Below are 22899 nucleotides of genomic sequence, written 5' to 3'. Positions count from 1 at the left end.
AAGAAAACCATTTTAATTCAATACATTTGGTGACTAAGATAATGACAAATTACAGCATATGATTGCATATATCATGAGGTTGTTTGCACGTTTATATATGTGTTTCAGTTGACTGTGTTCCTCATGTTTTTTTGTTGTATTGTATTTACTTGGCCTAGTATTTACTGTCCCTATTGGATGTTGTTATATTTGCTATTTGCATACTTATGTTTGTTGTGTGAACAACTCCACAAAATAAGTTCCTTAAGAATTAGAATTGTAATGTTCAAGACCTCAATATCACACCAATCTCTCAAGCTGCATCCCCCATGGTTTGATTTTCATATATTTGAGTGTGATAGTAGGCTATTCCCCTGAGATGGTATTCCTATGAGATCCCAAGTCACGGTTTATCTGCTGTTACAACTGCGATTTAAAAGGTTAAGAGAACAACCTTAAGTAAATGCAGTCAACATCATTTACCGTATATCACCTGTCTTCTTGAAACTTGAAAGTGAAAGCTACTGATGTTGAATTACAAGTTCAAAGGGCTAAGCGCCGACTCACGGCGGAACATTTCCGCACAGCGTTCAAGGGAGAGCACACCTGCCTCCCGTGATCATATCATCGTCCCCCCGGGTGAGTGTGAAGAAGTAGGCTGACTGTACAAGACAGTGAAGATAGAGAGCAACACGATGACAACCCAACAGCAGGAAGGAGAAAAGCGATATGACCCCGGAGACACCACGCTCAAGTTCGTCAACAGACACGATTTAGATCGTAAGCAATCCATTTAATCAATAGACCAACAGTAGCCTGTTAAAAAAAAGAAAGAAAAAGTATGTATTCATTATTACTTAGCCCCAAATTGTCGATGTCCTCTTTGTTCCTGGAAGAACATAAGCAGTGTTGTAAAGTACTTAAGTACAAATACTTTAAAGTATTACTTAAGTAGTTGTTTGGGGTATCTGTACTTTACTATTTATATTTTTGACTACTTTTACTCCGCTACATTCTTAAAGAAAATAATGTACTTTTTACTCCATACATTTTCCCTGACACCCAGAAGTAGGGTACTAGGGGGTAACTAGCCCACCCTAAGAACAATGTTTAATTGCTGACACAAAAAAGCAACGTTTAGGAAAAGAATTGGTATGTGGATGAAGGTCATGCTTACACGAATAAGCTATGAAGGGAAATAAATGGCTACAGTTTACACTTTTTTAGTTATTTCATGAAATGTTGTTTTTAGTGTGTTAAAATCCATTTAATCTGTTCTATTTAGAAATTCTTTAGTAAGTAATACTTAAAAGCTAAAACTAGTTGTCTTATTTTTCAATGATTTAAATAAAATATGGGCGGGAAATGGTGTTGCACATGTCACCATTAACATCCGCACTATGAGGAGATTTGATGTAAAGTCCCTCTTTTTAACTCACCTGCACATTAATTTGATTTGTTCTTTCTTTGTTGTTCCTTTTCCATACAATCCATTATGTACAATTGCAGTAAATATGATTTGAATAATGCAAGATTTTAAATCCCAGCATTCTTTAAAATTACATTCAGGAGCAAAAGGTTTTCAATTGTTGTTTTTAATTCATAAAAAAAAGATTCATTGTAATATAATATTGGAATGGAATATAAATAATAACATCAAAATAACATTGGAATATAACATTTAATAACAATAACCTAACTAATTAACTCAGTGTAACATTGATGTGGCAGCTCTCTTATGCTCTGCTATTGCACGATTCTAATTTGTACCTGTAGGTCACAAATAAAGCTATCCCCAGTAAAATTGGATACAACTCATGAGCCCACCTCCTGCACTGCTCACACCTAATCCAGTCCCTACCTGTGACTGAAAACAGGGGGAGAGATGCCAATTGGAAAGCTCTCTCTTAAAAACGTAGATAGCTATCTAGCTATATGACATAAAATGCTGTGTAAAATAGTTAAAAGGCTATAAAGTTGCATTAACTGTAAAGCTATCAGTCACTAGTGGAAACATTATAACTGAAATGAAGTTACGTTATCTTTTATTTTTTATTTTACCTCAGACAATCTTGTAGTAAGGTTGCTAGCTAGTACTCCAAGCAGTTTATGCTAACTAACTAGCTGGCTAGCATTTACTGCTAGTGAAGTTGCTAGCTAGCAAGTTAGCATAAATTAGCGCTAACTGGGCTAGTCAGTTACCCTCTACTACCCTACTCGTTATATTTTGAATGGTCCAATTCATGCACTTAACAAGAGAACCTCCCTGGTCATCCCTACTGCCTCTGATCTGGCGGACTCACTAAACACAAATGCTTCATTTGTAAATGATGTCTGAGTGTTGGAGTGTGCCGCTGACTATCTGGATAAAAAAACAAAAACATTTGTGCCATCTGGTTTGCTTAATATAATGAATTTGAAATTATTTATACTTTTACTTTTGATACTTAAGTATATTTAAAACCAAATACTTATGGACTTTTACTCAAATTGTATTTTACTGGGTGACTTTCACTTTTACTTTAGTCATTTTCTATTAAGGAATCTTTAGTTTTACTCAAGTATGACAATTGGGTACTTTTTCCACCACTAAACATAGGGCCTATGCTAAAGTTTTCCAGGGTTAATTATTACATTTCCTCGTTTTGTTCTCAGCCCTAGATGATGACACTGAGACTCTGAAGGCAGAAATGTCTTGTGGTCATGCGGTAACTCCGGAGTCACTGACCAGATGGTGTCGCAGCCTACTGGACCAGGTAGGCCTACTCACTATTCCTTAAAGGGATAATAACAAATCCCTTTAGAAGATAATAAACCACGTTTCGTGTAGTTACTTTTTTCTCAACTTGTTCAAATTACTTTCTAGTATGTCAAGCTAGCTTACAGAGTAGCTACAGCTAACTAGCCAGCTAGCTTTGTAGCCATGGATTGTGCACCTTTCATTGTTTAGCTAAGTAGCTAGTTGGTTGATATTTTCCTTTTGTAACCAGAGCAAATGAAAGCAACATTCACCTCCACAAATGCTGTTAACATTGATATCCATACTGAATGAATAATTTAAGGGACTTCATGGGCACCCTTAACTTTTTCAATTAATTTAAGGGGGATTTCACCTTAAAATGCTTTGTGCAACTGACTTAAAGTTAAGGAAACTTTAAGGGAAAATATGTTTTATGAAACCGGGCCCATACTCAGTCTACTGTTAAGTTGCGTCAATTCAAATCTGGTATTGGGAACAAAAGAGGTCAACACGACTTCTAAGATATACTAGTATTTTAATTAATGCAAACACTTCAATGGTAAGTATGAGGTTCGTATATACGGGTCCACTGAAATACCACACAGGGCAGACAGAGAACTGATCCATTGTTCTAAGTTCTTCTCCAAATACTCTGACAGAGATAGTTCCCGCTCCCTGCTGGCCAATCAGAGTAGAGTCTGAGCGTGGTTTAGACTTACTCAGCCTATCGTTGGCGCACAGGCTGGTCCCAGCCCCTTGGCGCTTCACTGTTGCACACTGTTGCCAGGCATAAGTTGTTATCATCACACCTTGTCCCGAGTCAGCACCCATAGACACAGTTCCCCTGTACTCTTTGTACCTACGTCCTTGGACGGTTCACAGATCACAAAGAGACAGTGTTCGTGTATGTGAGACACAAGTTCTTATCTCCCCCTACTCCCTAAAACAGCTCCTCACATTAATCACAGCTTGTTAGGTTAAACAATTTATATCAGTACAGTACAAACCTTTTATGTTTAATCATTAATGCATTCTTTCTAAGCTAGGTATCACATCTAGTTATAGGAAAATAATTTCCCACAATCCCCCTTTTTCACCCACTGGGTGTGAACCCAAAACAAAAAAAAACAAAATAAGAAATGTCAGGGAAATTCAGGAATCCCCCTATTTACACCCTCTAGGGTGTCACTCATTAAAATACAATACAAACAAAAAGAATCACACTTTTATTAATAGGAAATAATGATAACAAAAAGGCCTTCAGTCCTTCCATCTACACCCAACTTGTACTAGGTTGGCTACCAGCCACCCAGGAACTTCAAACCTTCACATAAGGAAAGACAAACATTCACATTGGTTAACTTGATTAATAAAGCATAAAACACAGGATTAATAGAACACAAAACACAAGATTATTAAAACATAAAACACAAACAGGGAAGTAAACTTTGGCCCCCTTTAGACACCCTCTAGGGTGTCACTCCACCACCTCACCAATAGCAAACCAAGGGTCATCCTTTGTCAACCCCATCTCAGTGTCTGCATCTCCTTCTTGAGCCCCTAGGAGGGGCATCATACCAGCCGTATGCACGACATCTGTAACAGACTTTCTCAGACAAGGAATTACACAGGCAGTACAGCACATTAATATTAGAAACACAACTACTAGGTTCAGAAATCCAGTAACCACCATAGTTGAATACTTGCCAAACCAATCACCCAACCAGGAGAACAGTCCGTTTCCCTCCATTCCAGCCATGCTCTTCATTTCAGCTGATAGTTTATCTAAACCAACTAGGGCTTTAGAGATGGATAAACGTACAACAATGGCTTAACATTCTATAGACACCACCCCTTTCTGCCTGATCTAGAGCCAACCTCTTTTTACTAAGTCATAAGAGTGAGATGGCGGATAATTGTTCAAAAGATCCCTTCCGTTGCATCCCTAGTCCAGCCAATAAATCGTTGTTGGTCGTAATAGATATAATTAATCCAATTCACAATTTTGTTTATTGTCACCCACCAAAAGAACGTGGTAGCAAACCCTTCCCCTAATTGTTCGGTATAGCTCGGTATCCATCCGATACCCCCCTTGGTGGCCCAATCGCATCCATCTAAATAGGGCTATTCTCCTTCTTGTTAAAACTCCTCCTATATCTGTTTAATCCTTGGTTCCTGGTGACTAATTCTAACTAGTTGTACCAGTATAACCAGGGCGCATGTATCTAGCCACCCCTTTGGAATTCTCTGCCTTACACTGCCTTTACTGGCACACGCCCACCACACATCGGTTACAGGGGCTGTAAGGTTTAGAATTATCTCCTGTGCTTCCGAACTTAAGTCTCCAATTGATAATTGGTGATGTCTTTATTTCTCTTTACCCCCCTTCTGGATGTTCAGTCCCCCTCGGTCTCATATCCCCATCCCCAAGTGTATTTAAACACCTGAGTCTAGGAACAATCCGCCGTGGGGTCCAAACATGAATATAATAGGATTTTATAATCCCAATTTGCTTATTGACATGTACCCCACCCGTTGGCTACGTCCCCAACCCTTATTTTGAATCTGACAGTCTGCCCTTCTCTGACTCCCATTTTGTAGGCCACTCGTCCTTGACGGTCAGTATGTCGGGTCGCTTCTCTTCTCTTTTACTTCTTAACAATGGTAAGGGCATAGCATAATTGGTGGTGGATCTTGACATATCAAGACCATTACCGAGACTATGATGCAACTCAAGTTATCCATATTCCCAAAAACTGCCAACCCTCTCCTGTCCTCAGTCTTTCTGCTTGGTACTAACCCATACTCACACCTCTATAAACACCCCACAGTGATGAAAGGTCGGGGTAGGGGATCTTCGTTAACAGAGTTTACCCCCAGACCCTATTGGTTCCAGTTCTTCTCTTTAACTCTGTGTGTGTTCAACGGTGTTGGCATGTGGGCCTACCGTTTTGCAGTGGGTAACGTTGACCCAAGTGGCTCTCTCAGCTATTCTAATGGCAAAGGCAGTGAACAATATAACCTGATAGGGCCCTTCCCAACAGGCCTGCTTCCAGTTTTTCTTCTTTAGGGACTGGATGCTCACCAGTCACCTGGTTAGATAGAGTGGGTCACCTTCTCCTTTAGTTCACCTGTGGGGCACAAAACCTCTGACATACGGGTGTGGTTAATAAATTATCTTCACACATGTTCAGCTCTCAAATTTAAAAAAAATATATTTTGTCCTCTCCTTCGTATATATTTATTATTTAATCCTACCATCTACTTATCATCTCCTACCATCCCCCTTTTGACACATGTCTCTGCCCATGTGTCAATATTACCACCTACCTAAACAATCACTTAGGTAATATTGGTAATTTATCATCCAATTGCCATCCCTTATTTATTTAATTTTTTTAGACTGTCCCTTGCTTCTTTATTGCTCCTATCTTCCTGATCTCATTACTAAATAAATGATCTAGGTAATAGCTGTTTCACATTAGATTGTGCCTTCCTCTGATTACTTCAGCTCATTGCATTAATTTAGTTTCAAATACCAACTTGTTGTTTATTAAAGCATACTAAAAATGAAATTTAAATGACAACATTTGATAATACCTCAATTTACTTCTATCCCGTAAAAGTAATCTAAGATTAGTACAATTGACTAGCAACAGGTATCCCTCATTCAGGGAAAGCTCTCTCTCTCTCTTCTGTTATTTTATGGTTCAAATCATATATTTTTACCAAATTATAATCTTCTTCACACTTTTCACAGTATTATAAATTACCCTCAACTTAGTAAAATAAACTATCTTAAAGTCCTCCTCTCATGCCTTTAGAATTTACTAGTGTGGATGATTAATTAACACCAGAAGGTTAAAACAGAGTTCAGAGGCCATTGAAATCATTCAACGAACTGTTCCATCCCATAGTATACTAAACATTACCATTATTCTAAATATTTTATAAATGTTACGTATCCCAAGTGTTCATTAAGTCCTCATGACATTCATTCTCATAAGAAATCATATATACCCCAAACTCAGCCAAAACCAAAAAACTCCATAAAATTCACTGTGCGTGCTCCTCGAAGACCTATCACCCTTGACCTGCTGAAACCCCCCCAAAATTGAAACAACAAGGCTTTATAAACATCATACTAGGTGTGTTGTTTTTTGTTTGAAATACCCAATTTGAAAAACAACAACCACAAATAGCCAGGCCCCACTTAAATACTGCCTAACTTCACTACTGCTCCCCCTAGCCCTGGGCAACATTCCAATGAGATAAGCTAATCTCTTTCTCCTGGTTATAATTTTTGTTAACCTTCAATTACCATCAGTAATCTAAAGATGGTAGTACACACAAAACATGATACAGATATCCCCAGTCCTAACCCATCAATAATTGTTTGTATCAATCTAATTCCTCATAACTAATCCATAAAACCACTCAAAATTCCTAGAGTATACAATGATTATTTAATTGATTACCCTAAATCTGCTACATGTGATCTCATCTCAAATGATCCATTATCAATTATTTGCTCAACCCCCTAGGAAAATCTGTCTCCTCTTCTATTGTTCCTGTCCCCCCTGTAAATGTCATTTCATTTTTTTAGCCAATACAATCACGGTTACATCAAATGTTCCCTCCTTTGTTACAGTTACTAACTTTCTGGTCCTTTTTCTCATTTGTTAGAGATATTACCAATATCTTCACTATTTTCTGGGAACCTTCTCTTCATGATTGCTACTGGTGATCCTGCCATCTATACTTCTGGTGTGGTCTGATGTCTATATTAGGGTGTAATGTAAATTATTCCTGTTGTGTTTTTCAGCTAAACGTTTTATATCCCTCAGTTAATGGTATTTTCTCCCTAATATATCTTCATACTCTTCTTCTTTCCCTAAATGAGATTTAATCCCTTGCCTTTCCTCTACTATTTATTTTATTTTTTATTTCACCTTTATTTAACCAGGTAAGCCAGTTGAGAACAAGTTCTAATTTACAACTGCGACCTGGCCAAGATAAAGCAAAGTAGTGCGATAAAAACAACAACACAGAGTTACATATGGGGTAAAAAAAAACATAAAGTCAAAAAATACAACAGAAAATATATATACAGTGTGTGCAAATGTAGCAAGTTATGGAGGTAAGGCAATAAATAGGCTATAGTGCAAAATAATTACAATTAGTATTAACACTGGAATGCTAGATGTGCAAGAGATGATGTGCAAATAGAGATACTGGGGTGCAAAAGAGCAAAATAAATAACAATATAGGGATGAGGTAGTTGGGTAGGCTAATTTCAGATGGGCTGTGTACAGGTGCAGTGATCGGTAAGGTGCTCTGACAACTGATGCTTAAAGTTAGTGAGGGAGATAAGAGTCTCCAGCTTCAGAGATTTTTGCAATTCGTTCCAGTCATTGGCAGCAGAGAACTGGAAGGAATGGCGGCCAAAGGAGGTGTTGGCTTTGGGGATGACCAGTGAGATATACCTGCTGGAGCGCAGACTACGGGTGGGTGCTGCTATGGTGACCAATGAGCTAAGATAAGGCAGGGATTTGCCTAGCAGTGATTTATAGATGGCCTGGAGCCAGTGGGTTTGACGACGAACATGTAGTGAGGACCAGCCAACAAGAGCGTACAGGTCACAGTGGTGGGTAGTGTATGGGGCTTTGGAGACAAAACGGATGGCACTGTGATAGACTACATCCAATTTGCTGAGTAGAGTGTTGGAGGCTATTTTGTAAATGACATCGCCGAAGTCAAGGATCGGTAGGATAGTCAGTTTTACGAGGGCATGTTTGGCAGCATGAGTGAAGGAGGCTTTGTTGCGAAATAGGAAGCCGATTCTAGATTTAACTTTGGATTGGAGATTCTTAATGTGAGTCTGGAAGGAGAGTTTACAGTCTAACCAGACACCTAGGTATTTGTAGTTGTCCACATACTCTAGGTCAGACCCGTCGAGAGTAGTGATTCTAGTCGGGTGGGCGGGTGCCAGCAGCGTTCGATTGAAGAGCATGCATTTAGTTATACTAGCGTTTACTATCCTTCTATCATTATTGGATCAATGATAATAACTGTAATAACTATCAATAATAATTGTAATAACTATTACACATTATATTTTGCCCTTTTTCTGATAATGTTATAATTGTAGCCTATTGCATTACTTTAGTTTAAAATATAAGTTTGTTTATTTAACAAATCTAGAACCCACCACAGGCTGTCGCTATTCCCCCAGCACAACAGCCAAAGCCACTTGCATCCCCTGGTCCCCGTAACGAAAATAAATTATCGTTCTAGAATTCACCAACTATTTGCATACACTACTGGCATCAAGCAACCCCTCGAATAAAGTAATAACAATTAGAATTTATCAAAGCACTGCCTTCCAGTCAAGCATTCAGACCTCCACTTGAAATCCCACAGCTCAACCCAACTCGCTTGACTGTCTTTATTTTTTTTCTCCCGCTAACCAGAGCCATACATTATTCTCCTTTGTCCTCAACTCAATTTTCACAGCTCTATCGCCATTTCAGTTCGCTATTCAATTTCTTTAACTGTTCTCTCTGATTAGGCCCTAATTAATAAAACAAATACTTGTTATCGTTGATAAGCATACATTTAATGATATCATATCATTTGAACTATCTCTCACCCCTCCCCTTGCTCCTTCCTACACAACGGGGAAGGCGCAAGGGGACCTTGTAACATATTTTCATAGACCTTTCTAGAATACTTCTACTTAATCTATCTAATTCAACCTTTCACATTTCTCAATCCACGTAGTAATCTAGGTCTATAGCCCCAATGCGAAAGCTTTACCCACTGTCTCTACCTGTGTTCGAACCCGGGACCCTCTACATACATCGCCAGTCACTCCAAACATTCCGCGATGCTTTCAAAGTAAATACTTCCAGTTCATAGAGCAAGTGACGTCACCAAATGAAAATCGCACTAGCTCTCACCTCATTTAGCAACACAAAGTAATGCTATCTCTCCCTTCACCCATTCTCTATTGAATAAGTGAGTCTTTCTATTTAACCCCAAAACACGCTACAAATCGTCCATTCAACATCACCAAACCAAACACTCCGTAGCATCCGGTCACCACCCACACCAGCCGTTGAATTCACTCATACACACAGACTTCACCTCATGCCACCGAAATGCCCAGCAAAACATAATAGTTCAATGGAGCCCCCTATTGGCTCTCCACTATTTATACATTACTTCCATAACCACATTAGTTATGGTCCGATTACCCATTAAACCTTATCACATGATCAAACAACGGCACAACCTTAAACTCATATGGGGCGGCAGGCAGCTTAGTGACCAAGAGCGCCGCGCCAGCAACCGAGAGGTCGCCGGTTCCAATCCCCGAGCCGACCAGGCGAAAAATCTGTCGATGTGCCCCTGAGCAAGGCACTCAACCCCAATCGCTCCCATAAGTCGCTCTGGACCAGAGCGTCTGCCAAATGACTGTAAATGTAAATATTCTCTACTTTCTCACCCATGACGTACGTTTGGGTGAGAAAGTTCATACGTATATATCGTTAGAAATTTATAAGGTACCTCTCAAACAATCGCCCCGTGGTGTTCCCAGCCAATTCCCAATCGACACAAATCACCCCCCTGTCTCTCCTGACTCTCCAAAAGCCACACTCTCGCTGTCTCCAGCCCCTCCCCTCGCATTTTCCTCCTTTTGTGTCCAGTCGGAACAGGTTTTGTCTGTTTTTCGTTTTAATTTGTAATATTCGTCCGTTATTTAATTATTTAAAGTACGTCTATCTATTTATTTAAATCTAATTATTCCCACCTAATTAGTTAAAGTCGGTGCATATTTATATTTCAACGATAAACCTAATTATTTCAGTCTAATTATTTAATCAGTATTTTAAAGGGTCAAACATCAAACGTTAAATTAAATAATAAACCAAATTGCTTCAACTTAATTATTTAAAACCAGTATTATGCTATGTCAAACATCAAACATTAAATCAAATAATAAACCAAATTGCTTCAACATAATTATTTAAAACCAGTATTATGCTATGTCAAACATCAAACGTTACAGTTCAATCATATCAGTTCAAACGTTTCAGTTTAGTCATACTAGTTATTCATTATTTTACCTTTCTGTTCCCAATTGTTATTAACGGGTTATACGGTTTAAACAACCACAAACCCAACAGTTATTCACAAATTATACAGTTTGGACAGCCACAGACGTCTTTAATTCCTAATTAGTTTTCTATCAAGGTATACAGGTTTATTAATTTTAGTAAACCTCTTTTATTTCGTCTGCAAACACTCTTTTATTACACTGGGATCATTCACACTCTCATGCATACGACACCCTATACTTTAAAGTGCTCCTCCGATCTGGGCCGTACCCCCAAGTACAACTCCCTGCCGAAGCGCAACACTATAGTGTAATTTAAAGTGCTACTATGATCCTAGCCGTACTAGTTACGGACCTTGCCATAGCGCAACACTATCTAAAATTTCCCGAACCTAGCCGTACCCTCGAAGTTACGGACCTTGCCGGTGTAATTCTTCGAACCTAGCCGTACCCCTTGTAGTTACGGACCTTGCCGATAGCAATTACTAATTCAATTATTCCCTGTATCTTCGAACCTAGCCGTACCCTCGTAGTTACGGACCTTGCCGATAGATTTCAGTATTTTCCCCAAACCTAGCCGTACCCTCGTAGTTACGGACCTTGCCGGTAGAACAAATACTCTATGGTACCATGGTTTAACATCACATTCACCAAAGGTTTGCATGTCACAATATTGTGCTTATCTACTCATAATAGTTTCATAATTTAGGTCACTTACAGCAGACAGGTGTTTCACAAATTTAATTTGGATAAAGCCAATGTGCAGAACTTTAGTTATATAACAATAGGTGTCTGCTTACCTGTTTTTAGTAGTCCGGACTCTTTGTGAAACACACCATTCAATGACAGAGATGTCCAATGGGCCGGACAATACCCAGCGAAGTCCCTTCTACCAGATCACAGTCGGTGGTCACCAATTGTTAAGTTGCGTCAATTCTGGTATTGGGAACAAAAGAGATCAACACGACTTCTAAGATATACTAGTATTTTAATTAATGCAAACACTTCAATGGTAAGTATGATGTTCGTATATACGGGTCCACTGAAATACCACACAGGGCAGACAGAGAACTGATCCATTGTTCTAAGTTCTTCTCCAAATACTCTGACAGAGATAGTTCCCGCTCCCTGCTGGCCAATCAGAGTAGAGTCTGAGCGTGGTTTAGACTTACTCAGCCTATCGTTGGTGCACAGGCTGGTCCCAGCCCCTTGGCGCTTCACTGTTGCACACTGTTGCCAGGAATAAGTTGTTATCATCACACCTTGTCCCGAGTCAGCACCCATAGACACAGTTCCCCTGTACTCTTTGTACCTACGTCCTTGGACGGTTCACAGATCACAAAGAGGCAGTGTTCGTGTATGTGAGACACAAGTTCTTATCTCCCCCTACTCCCTAAAACAGCTCCTCACATTAATCACAGCTTGTTAGGTTAAACAATTTATATCAGTACAGTACAAACCTTTTATGTTTAATCATTAATGCATTCTTTCTAAGCTAGGCATCACATCTAGTTATAAGAAAATAATTTCCCACACTACACAAAAAGGGTGTTATCATAATTTTCAACATTTCAAAGTGTCCTTATGACCTCATAGTGTGGAAATATAATAATAAAAACTAAATAAATAAATAAAAATCTTTAACTGCACTACCCCTTTAAGAATCAGTGGGTACAGTGGCTTGCGAAACTATTCACCCCCCTTAATTTTTTTCCTATTTTGTTGCCTTACAACCTGGAATTAAAATGGATTTTGGGGTTTGTATAATTTGATTTACACAACATGCCTACCACTTTGAAGATGCAAAATAAAAAAAATTGTGAAACAAACAAGAAATAAGACAAAAAAACAGAAAACTTGAGCATGCATAACTATTCAACCCCCCTCTACTTTGTAGAGCCAACTTTTGCAGCAATTACAGCTGCAAGTCTCTTGGGGTATGTCTCTATAAGCTTGGCACATCTAGCCACTGGGATTTTTGCCCATTCTTCAAGACAAAACTACTCCAGCTCCTTCAAGTTGGATGGGATCCACTGGTGTACAGCAATCTTTAAGTCATACCACAGATTCTCAATTGGATTGAGGTCTGGGCTTTGACTAGGCCATTCCAATACATTTAAATATTTCTCCTTAAACCACTCGAGTGTTGCTTTAGCAGTATGCTTAGGGTCATTGTCCTGCTGGAAGGTGAACCTCCGTCCCAGTCTCAAATCTCTGGAAGACTGAAACAGGTTTCCCTCAAGAATTTCCCTGTATTTAGCGCCATCCATCATTCTTTCAATTCTGACCAGTTTCCCAGTCCCTGCCGATGAAAAACATGGGATGGTGTTCTCGGGTGATGAGAGGTGTTGGGTTTGCGCCAAACATAGCGTTTTCCTTGATAGCCAAAAATATCAATTTTAGTCTCATCTGACCAGAGTACCTTCTTCCATATGTTTGGGGAGTCTCCCACATGCCTTTTGGCGAACACCAAACGTGTTTGCTTATTTTATTCTTTAAGCAATGGCTTTTTTCTGGCCACTCTTCCGTAAAGCCCAGCTCTGTGGAGTGTACAGCTTAAAGTGGTCCTATGGACAGATACTCCAATCTCCGCTGTGGAGCTTTGCAGCTCCTTCAGGGTTATCTTTGGTCTCTTTGTTGCCTCTGTGATTAATGCCCTCCTTGCCTGGTCTGTGAGTTTTGGTGGGCGTCCCTCTCTTGGCAAGTTTGTTGTGGTGCCATATTCTTTCAATTTTTTTATAATGGATTTAATGGTGCTCCGTGGGATATTCAAAGTTTCGGATATTTTTTTATAACCCAACCCTGATCTGTACTTCTCCACAACTTTGTCCCTGACCTGTTTGGAGAGCTCCTTGGTCTTCATGGTGCCGCTTGCTTGGTGGGGCCCCTTGCTTGGTGGTGTTGCAGACTCTGGGGCCTTTCAGAACAGGTGTATATATACTGAGATCATGTGATAGATCATGTGACACTTAGATTGCACACAGGTGGACTTTATTTAACTAATTATGTGACTTCTGAAGGTAATTGGTTGCACCAGATCTTATTTAGGGGCTTCATAGCAAAGGGGGTGAATACATATGCACGCACCAATTTTCCGTGATTTATTTTGAAAGACGTTATTTTTTTCATTTCACTTCACCAATTTGGACTATTTTGTGTATGTCCATTACATGAAATCCAAATAAAAATCAATTTAATTTACAGGTTGTAATGCAACAATATAGGAAAAACGCCAAGGGGAATGAATACTTTTGCAAGGCCTATCATTAATTTAACATTAATTAATATTAAATAGATCCAAACTAACCATACTAATCAAACAAATTATATATTTCAATATGAATTACATCATGCATATTAAACATATTGCACTATTTTGATATCCAATGTCCATCCATTTTCCTTGACAACTTTTCTTCTTTGTCCACCCAGAGTCAGTTCCAATTTTTGTGCCCTGCACTTAAGGATGGCACCTCTGTGAAGTGTGGTACTGAGTGGTCTTACCAGGAGGTACGTCGGCTGGCTGTTCTGACCACTGAGGAGATGGAGCACTTTGAGAAGACCTTGGCAGCTTTGGCTGCTGCCAGATACTGCGAATACAAATCAGTGAGTGCATGTCTCATTGTTCAAATTCTTTGAAAGTTTGTTTTTACTGCTTTATATATTGTTATTTTTTATTTAACCTATATTTTATCAGGGAGTCATACTGAGACCATGGTCTCTTTTACAGATGAGCTTTGAATTACATAAATTACAGAAAATACACACATCAATATAAATACAAAATTCAAGTAGAAAGAAAAACATGGTCATAAATAACAAAGACTTTCATCAGTAATAAGGTCCTCAATCAGCTTTCTGAATTGCCCTAGAGGCACCAAAACATCACATTTAAGAACATTTTGAAGATTGTTCCACAAATAAGGTGCAAGAAAACTAAAAGCTGATTTACCTAACTCAGTAGAGACCAAAGGAATTTACAGCATTAACCATCCCTGAGACCGGGTGTGGTAACTCATATGTCTAAAGTTTAGTAAAGATGTTAGGTACATTGGTACTTTTTGTAAAAGGGCTTTATAAATGAAAACATAGCAATGTATCAACCTACGTGACATCAAAGAGGGCCAACCAACTATTTGGTAGAGAATGCAGTGATGAGTACTAAAACTGTCGCCCGTAATTAAGCACAGTGCGCTATGATCAACTGCATCTAACAGGCTTAAATGATGTGGCAGTAATAATAAGGCATAATATACATACAACTACAGATCTATGAACAGGTGGTAGATTTATAGACACTAGGTAGTAACAAATCACCTCTCTACTACAGTACATAGCTTTGGTCAGAGATGCTTTACTGTGTTATCCAAAAGTAGTAATTGTACATGTTTTATTAGGCTATATCATTATGAATCTCTATGCATGCAGATAATTATAGCGATTTACTAATCTCCCCCTCTTACCCTACCCTCTTTTATAACAGTGCCCTGTCTGCGAAACCTTTGTAGAGAGAAAGGCCCTCTCCAACCTCAGTGTCCTCTGCACAGTGTGCACTGCAGACAAAGGTCAGAGGTATGAGTTCTGCTGGCAGTGCCTGAAGCAGTGGAAAGGTCCCGCGCCACGCTCTGACCGCTGTGACAATGATGGCTGTATCAACCAGGACCTGGAACTGCTGAAGAACTGCGAAACCACGTCTCTCCCTCAGGTGGCAGGTGTCACCGACTGCCCTTCCATTCGCGCCTGTCCCACCTGTGGCCAACGGGTAGAGCACGACAAGACTGGTTGTAAGAATATTCTCTGTCCAAGGTGCAATAAAGAGTTCTGCTTCGTGTGCCTTAAGCTCACGAAGGAGTGCTTGGGGACCAGCTCATATTTCAAAGCCTGCACTGAGGGAGTGGCTCCTCGGCAGACCTCTATACCCACATGGAAAAGAAACTCAAATGAAAGATACCTCTCATTCACTGCATACTGTAAACTCTGCTTACATTGTCTCCAACAGAACACGTAGGTAGAAATCTTGCTCCACTTACACATATCTCTTCTCTGTGTTTTCTTTGTCTGTCTTAATTATAGCTACCTTCTCCATATATTGTACAATGAGAGTTTGTGTGCAGTACTTCACGTGAAGTATAATGTTTTTTTTACCAACTTATATTATAATCTTGGGTATTATACAAAGCGAGTTTCATAGTGTGTAGATTCAGTGCTTTATGCTCATTATGGTTTCTTTATCATTGCATTATTGTCATGTTGCTTATGTGCATCATTATGTAATGTAATAAACGACTGACAAAAGTAACACACTAAATTAAGCTGGCGTCTTCATGTCGGAACACAGAAGTTTGAGATCATAATAATAGAAAGAAGAAAATGCTTATACCAGTAGCTAACATCTACCCAATACAGTATTCTACTGGTAAAATAAAACCCTTCAACTACCGAGCCTGTGCAGATCTTAACTGATATCTTAACAAACATTCCGTAATACTGTCTGTAAAAAAACTAGGCTAACACATGCAAGCAAAAACATAATGCATGAAAGATGAGCTTTTAAGCATCAGGAACACATAGCTTTCATTATATAGTAAATCTAAGTGGTATAGAAGTGGAGAAATGCTTTGTTTTAAAGCAGTGACAGTGACATTATTAATAACTGTGTTCATATTGTGACTAAACAATCATTGTCAATACAACAACAATAAAAAATCATAAAATATAAGAATACGGACACATTCAAGAACAGTGTAATAAGAAAGGGAAAATTCATGGACATAAATGTGCATGGGCAAATATTTAAAATGTGTATATTCTTCTGAGAAAAAAATATAAAAAACAGTCTGACAGTGAGATCTATAGGCTATACACTGGATAGGTAATCAGACATGCACGGACAGACAGCGTAGTGGGATGGCGTGTGACTGGTGAAGATTCTCTAGTCTGTCTGTGAGGGGCACACCTGAATGGCATGACTCAAATAGCATGGCTGATACAAATACATATTTGATAGAGCCTCCCAGGTAGACTGTTCCCATGAAACATGTCTAGAACATTAATATCTTATATTCTGAGAATATGGCAACCATGTTCTGTGTATGTTTGGTGGGAAGTTGATGGAATATTCTCGTAACCCTCAGAAAACAGGACACAAATGTAATTGCAAGTTCCCATGAAACGTGTCTAGAACATTAATATTGAATATACTGAGAACATGGTAACGACGTTCTGGGTATGTTCTGTTTGACATTAAGGCAATGGTTTCTTGGAAACAGTCCTTGCACGTCACTGGAACATTCCATGAAAATGTTAGGTAATGAGACTCTTAAGGGAACGTTCTGTCAAGTTGTGCGAACTTTTGTTGTTAGCTGGGTTGTGGCTTTTGTAACTTTCTCACTCATCATTATTTATGATTCATTCATTATTCTTAATCATGGCATTATCAGGATACATTTTTAAGTGTTCAGAAACATCTTATCTACTCACTTAGAAAGAAAATTACTCCAGTCATCATTCACCATTCAGTCTCTATTGGGCAAAACCCAAAACCCAACCAAATCAAACTGGAAATGCATCCAACGAGTTTGTAAAGTCACAAGCTTGATCGCGTGCTAGGAACATGGGACCAAATACTAGTGGAAAAAAATGTTCGTAAGGAAAGCGTAAGAGGACAAACCAAGGATACCAAATAATCAAGATTTAGACAAAGTTAATTATACATTCAAGGGCATTTTAATATCATTAGCAGTCATCATGGGCATACATTTATTTCATTAATGTACTTTTTTTTCTCATCCTGACATATGAAAGAGGTTTGCAACCTATGTGCAGTCTCATTTGTGACTGACTGACTGAACTATAACAACCAATATCCTTTTCCCAGTCATCTTGGTGTAGCCTAAACTGACATTTTATCTGTCTTCATTGTTCATAATCTCATAATAATTCTACAAATAAATGTAAAAACAATCAGTCAGTAAATAGACACTTGCCCACTAGGATGTTGTTGATGAGTATGGCATTTCAGGAGGATCTGTGTTTCACCAATCAAATTAGATAAACAGGGAACTCCTATTAAACCTTCCTCTTCTGTTCTTCTTCTTCTTCACCTCTCCTGAGCTCTCCTTTTGCTCTCTTCCTATCTTTTCCTCTTTTTCGTCATCACATTCATTTTGCTTTTCCTCTCCTTTTCTCTTGAGAGTCAAGTCTGTTTGTCTGCTCCCACTTGTGTTCACAGAGCTAGGAGACTGTGTGGACTGACTTGGCTCATTGTGATCCTCTCTTCTCGCTTGCTCAACATAACCCTCCCCTTCCCTTTCCACACCACCCTTTTTTATGTTATCCTCCCCTGTCTCTTTCATAACACCCTGTTCCCTCTTCTCCTCATTATCCTCTCCTGTCTCTTTCATATCACCCTGTTCCCTCTTCTCTGCATTATCGTCTCCTGTCTCTGTCACACACCCCTGTTCCCTCTTCTCTACATTATCCTCTCCTGTCTCTGTCACACACCCCTGTTCCCTCTTCTCTACACTATCCTCTCCTGTCTCTGTCACACACCCCTTTTCCATCTTCTTTACATTATCCTCTCCTGTCTCTGTCACACACCCCTGTTCCCTCTTCTCTGCATTATCCTCTCCTGTCTCTGTCACACTCCCCTGTTTCCTCTTCTTTACATTATCCTCTCCTGTCTCTGTCACACCCCCCTGTTCCCTCTTCTCTGCATTATCCTCTCCTGTCTCTGTCACACACCCCTGTTCCCTCTTCTCTGCATTATCCTCTCCTGTCTCTGTCACACCCCCCTGTTCCCTCTTCTTTACATTATCCTCTCCTGTCTCTGTCACACACCCCTGTTCCCTCTTCTTTGCATTATCCTCTCCTGTCTCTGTCACACACCCCTGTTCCCTCTTCTCTGCATTATTAACAAAACCATGATCCCCTCCTTTCTTTTCTGCAACAGCAGAAACAAAACCACCCTGTCCGACAACATCCTCTCTTTTCTCTGCCACATCTCCTTCTCCACTGGCTGGGAAGGTCTGGCACTGTGAGTTAGTGAGTGAACAGCCTTGGCTGGTTCCATGGTTCATCTGAAGATCTGGTGCATGCACTTTGAAATGGATGGAAAGTGACAGGTTCAATATAAATCAAATCAAATCATATTTTATTTGTCACATGCGCCGAATACAATAGGTGTAGACCTTACAGTGAAACGCTTACTTACAAGCTCTTACCCAACAATGCAGTTTTAAGAAAAATAAGTGTTAAGTAAAAAATAGACAAATAAAAAATAAAAATAACTAATAATTAACGAGTAGCAGTAAAATAACAGTAACAAGGCTGTATACAGGGGGTCCGGTACAGAGTCAATGTGCGGGGGGCACAGGTTAGTCGAGGTAATTGAGGTAATATGTACATGTAGGTAGAGTTAAAGTGATAGATAATAAACAGAAAGTAGCAGCAGCGTAAAAGAGACGGGGGGGGACAATGCAAATAGTCCGGGTAGCCATTTGATATAATTAGTGATAGAGTGGTATTACATATAATAGTTAACTTTAGTTTACTTACATTTCTTGTACATAAGCAAGTAAGCTCTTCGGGATCTAATGGAAAAATAACAGTGTTATCTTACAAATTAATGAATAAATAATTTTCTAAGGAAGGTATATTTGTGTTCTAAAATGTAATGTAGTCATTATATTCAACCATGCTTCATGAGATGTATAAAATTCAGAAAAATAATAACGCTTACATTTCAAAACCTTGCGTAGATGGCTGTTGATTGAGCTGTAACAGAGGGAAAGCAATGGTGATAAAATGGTATACAATGGCCTTGGGTGACATACAGTATTACGTACAGTGGCTTGCGAAAGTATTCACCCCCCTTGGAATTTTTCCTATTTTGTTGCCTTACAACCTGGAATTAAAATGGATTTTTGGGGGGTTTGTATCATTTGATTTACACAACATGCCTACCACTTTGAAGAAGCAAAATATTTTTTTTGTGTGAAACAAACAAGAAATAAGACAAAACAACAGAAAACTTGAGCGTGCATAACTATTAACCCCCCAAAGTCAATACTTTGTAGAGCCACTTTTTGCAGCAAATACAGCTGCAAGTCTCTTGGGGTATGTCTCTATAAGCTTGGCACATCTAGTCACTGGGATTTTTGCCCATTCTTCAAGACAAAACTACTCCAGCTCCTTCAAGTTGGATGGGTTCCACTGGTGTACAGCAATCTTTAAGTCATACCACAGATTCTCAATTGGATTGAGGTCTGGGCTTTTACTAGGCCATTCCGAGACATTTAAATGTTTCTCCTTAAACCACTCAAGTGTTGCTTTAGCAGTATGCTTAGGGTCATTGTCCTGCTGGAAGTTGAACCTCCGTCCCAGTCTCAAATCTCTGGAAGACTGAAACAGGTTTCCCTCAAGAATTTCCCTGTATTTAGTGCCATCCATCATTCCTTCAATTCTGACCATTTTCCCAGTCCCTGCCGATGAAAAACATCCCCACAGCATGATCCTGCCACCACCATGCTTCACTGTGGGGATGGTGTTCTTGGGGTGATGAGAGGTGTTGGGTTTGCGCCAGACATAGCATTTTCCTTGATGGCCAAAAAGCTCAATTTTAGTCTCATCTGACCAGAGTACCTTCTTCCATATGTTTGGGGAGTCTCCCACATGCCTTTTGGCGAACACCAAACGAGTTTGCTTATTTTTTTCTTTAAGCAATGGCTTTTTTCTGGCCACTCTTCCGTAAAGCCCAGCTCTTTGGAGTGTACGGCTTAAAGTGGTCTTATGGACAGATACTCCAATCTCCGCTGTGGAGCTTTGCAGCTCCTTCAGGGTTATCTTTGGTCTCTTTGTTGCCTCTGTGATTAATGCCCTCCTTGCCTGGTCCGTGAGTTTTGGTGGGTGGCCCTCTCTTGGCAGGTTTGTTGTGGTGCCATATTCTTTCAATTTTTAAATAATGGATTTAATGGTGCTCCATGGGATGTTCAAAGTTTCGGATATTTTCTTATAACCCAACCCTGATCTGTACTTCTCCACAACTTTGTCCCTGACCTGTTTGGAGAGCTCCTTAACTTCATGGTTCCGCTTGCTTGGTGGTGCCCCTTGCTTAAAAAATAAATTATTTTTTTCATTTCACTTCACCAATTTGACTATTTTGTGTATGTCCATTACATGAAATCCAAATAAAAATCTATTTAAATTACAGGTTGTAATGCAACAAAATTGGAAAAAAACGCCAAGGGGGATGAATACTTTTGCAAGGCACTGTAAAGCTACAGTTTGGGATTTGGGAACCTAGGTCATTTCAATTCTTGAAAAATATAACTTATGAATTCCTCATGAGATTTGCACAACTGTCTGTCTTTATCATAACCCAAAACATAAAGTGTTATTACTCCATTCTTTACAAACAACAACAGTGTAAACAAACAATGTACAGTGAGGGAAAAAAGTATTTGATCCCCTGCTGATTTTGTACATTTGCCCACTGACAAAGAAATTATCAGTATTTAATTTTAATGGTAGGTTTATTTGAACAGTGAGAGATAGAATAACAACAACAAAATCCAGAAAAACGCATGTCAAAAATGTTATAAATTGATTTGCATTTTAATGAGGGAAATAAATATTTGACCCCCTCTCAATCTGGCTCCCAGGTGTCTTTTATACAGGTAACGAGCTGAGATTAGGAGCACACTCTTAAAGGGAGTGCTCCTAATCTCAGCTTGTTACCTGTATATAAGAAACCTGTCCACAGAAGCAATCAATCAATCAGATTCCAAACTCTCCACCATGGCCAAGACCAAAGAGCTCTCCAAGGATGTCAGGGACAAGATTGTAGACCTACACAAGGCTGGAATGAGCTACAAGACCATCGCCAAGCAGCTTGGTGAGAAGGTGACAACAGTTGGTGCGATTATTCGCAAATGGAAGAAACACAAAATAACTGTCAATCTCCCTCGGCCTGGGGCTCCATGCAAGATCTCACCTCGTGGAGTTGCAATGATCATGAAAACGGTGAGGAATCAGCCCAGAACTACACGGGAGGATCTTGTCAATGATCTCAAGGCAGCTGGGACCATAGTCACCAAGAAAACAATTGGTAACACACTACGCCGTGAAGGACTGAAATCCTGCAGCGCCCGCAAGGTCCCCCTGCTCAAGAAAGCACATATACAGGCCCGTCTGAAGTTTGCCAATGAACATCTGAATGATTCAGAGGAGAACTGGGTGAAAGTGTTGTGGTCAGATGAGACCAAAATCGAGCTCTTTGGCATCAACTCAACACACCGTGTTTGGAGGAGGAATGCTGCCTATGACCCCAAGAACACCATCCCCACCGTCAAACATGGAGGTGGAAACATAATGCTTTTGGGGTGTTTTTCTGCTAAGGGGACAGGACAACTTCACCGCATCAAAAGGACGATGGACGGGGCCATGTACTGTCAAATCTTGGGTGAGAACATCCTTCCCGCAGCCAGGGCATTGAAAATGGGTCGTGGATGGGTATTCCAGCATGACAATGACCCAAAACACACGGCCAAGGCAACAAAGGAGTGGCTCAAGAAGAAGCACATCAAGGTCCTGGAGTGGCCTAGCCAGTCTCCAGACCTTAATCCCATAGAACATCTGTGGAGGGAGCTGAAGGTTTGAGTTGCCAAACGTCAGCCTCGAAACCTTAATGACTTGGAGAAGATCTGCAAAGAGGAGTGGGACAAAATCCCTCCTGAGATGTGTGCAAACCTGGTGGCCAACTACAAGAAACGTCTGACCTCTGTGATTGCCAACAAGGGTTTTGCCACCAAGTACTAAATAATGTTTTGCAGAGGGGTCAAATACGTATTTCCCTCATTAAAATGCAAATCAATTTATAACATTTTTTACATGCGTTTTTCTGGATTTTGTTGTTGTTATTCTGTCTCTCACTGTTCAAATAAACCTACCATTAAAAGTATAGACTGATCATGTCTTTATCAGTGGGAAAACGTACAAAATCAGCAGGGGATCAAATACTTTTTTCCCTCACTGTATATCTTCAAAATGTGATTAAACT

General features: G+C 39.6%; 1 protein-coding gene across 1 annotated transcript; it reads left to right on the top strand.

The window, feature by feature from the left end:
• The first annotated feature begins 268 nt into the window (after window positions 1–268).
• On the top strand, window positions 269–16140 carry LOC121572186 (probable E3 ubiquitin-protein ligase ARI7). The gene is made up of 4 exons (XM_041884117.2): window positions 269–759; window positions 2635–2735; window positions 14274–14447; window positions 15325–16140. Exons 1-4 carry the CDS (start codon window positions 675–677, stop codon window positions 15847–15849), a joined length of 885 nt encoding a protein of 294 aa, XP_041740051.1. The 5' UTR covers window positions 269–674; the 3' UTR covers window positions 15850–16140.
• The last annotated feature ends 6759 nt before the right edge of the window (window positions 16141–22899 follow it).

This window comes from Coregonus clupeaformis, chromosome 16, assembly GCF_020615455.1.
Source record: "Coregonus clupeaformis isolate EN_2021a chromosome 16, ASM2061545v1, whole genome shotgun sequence".
NCBI classification, from domain to species: domain Eukaryota; kingdom Metazoa; phylum Chordata; class Actinopteri; order Salmoniformes; family Salmonidae; genus Coregonus; species Coregonus clupeaformis.
Note: the sequence above shows the minus strand (reverse complement) of the source record. Positions and strands in the feature narration are given on the sequence as shown.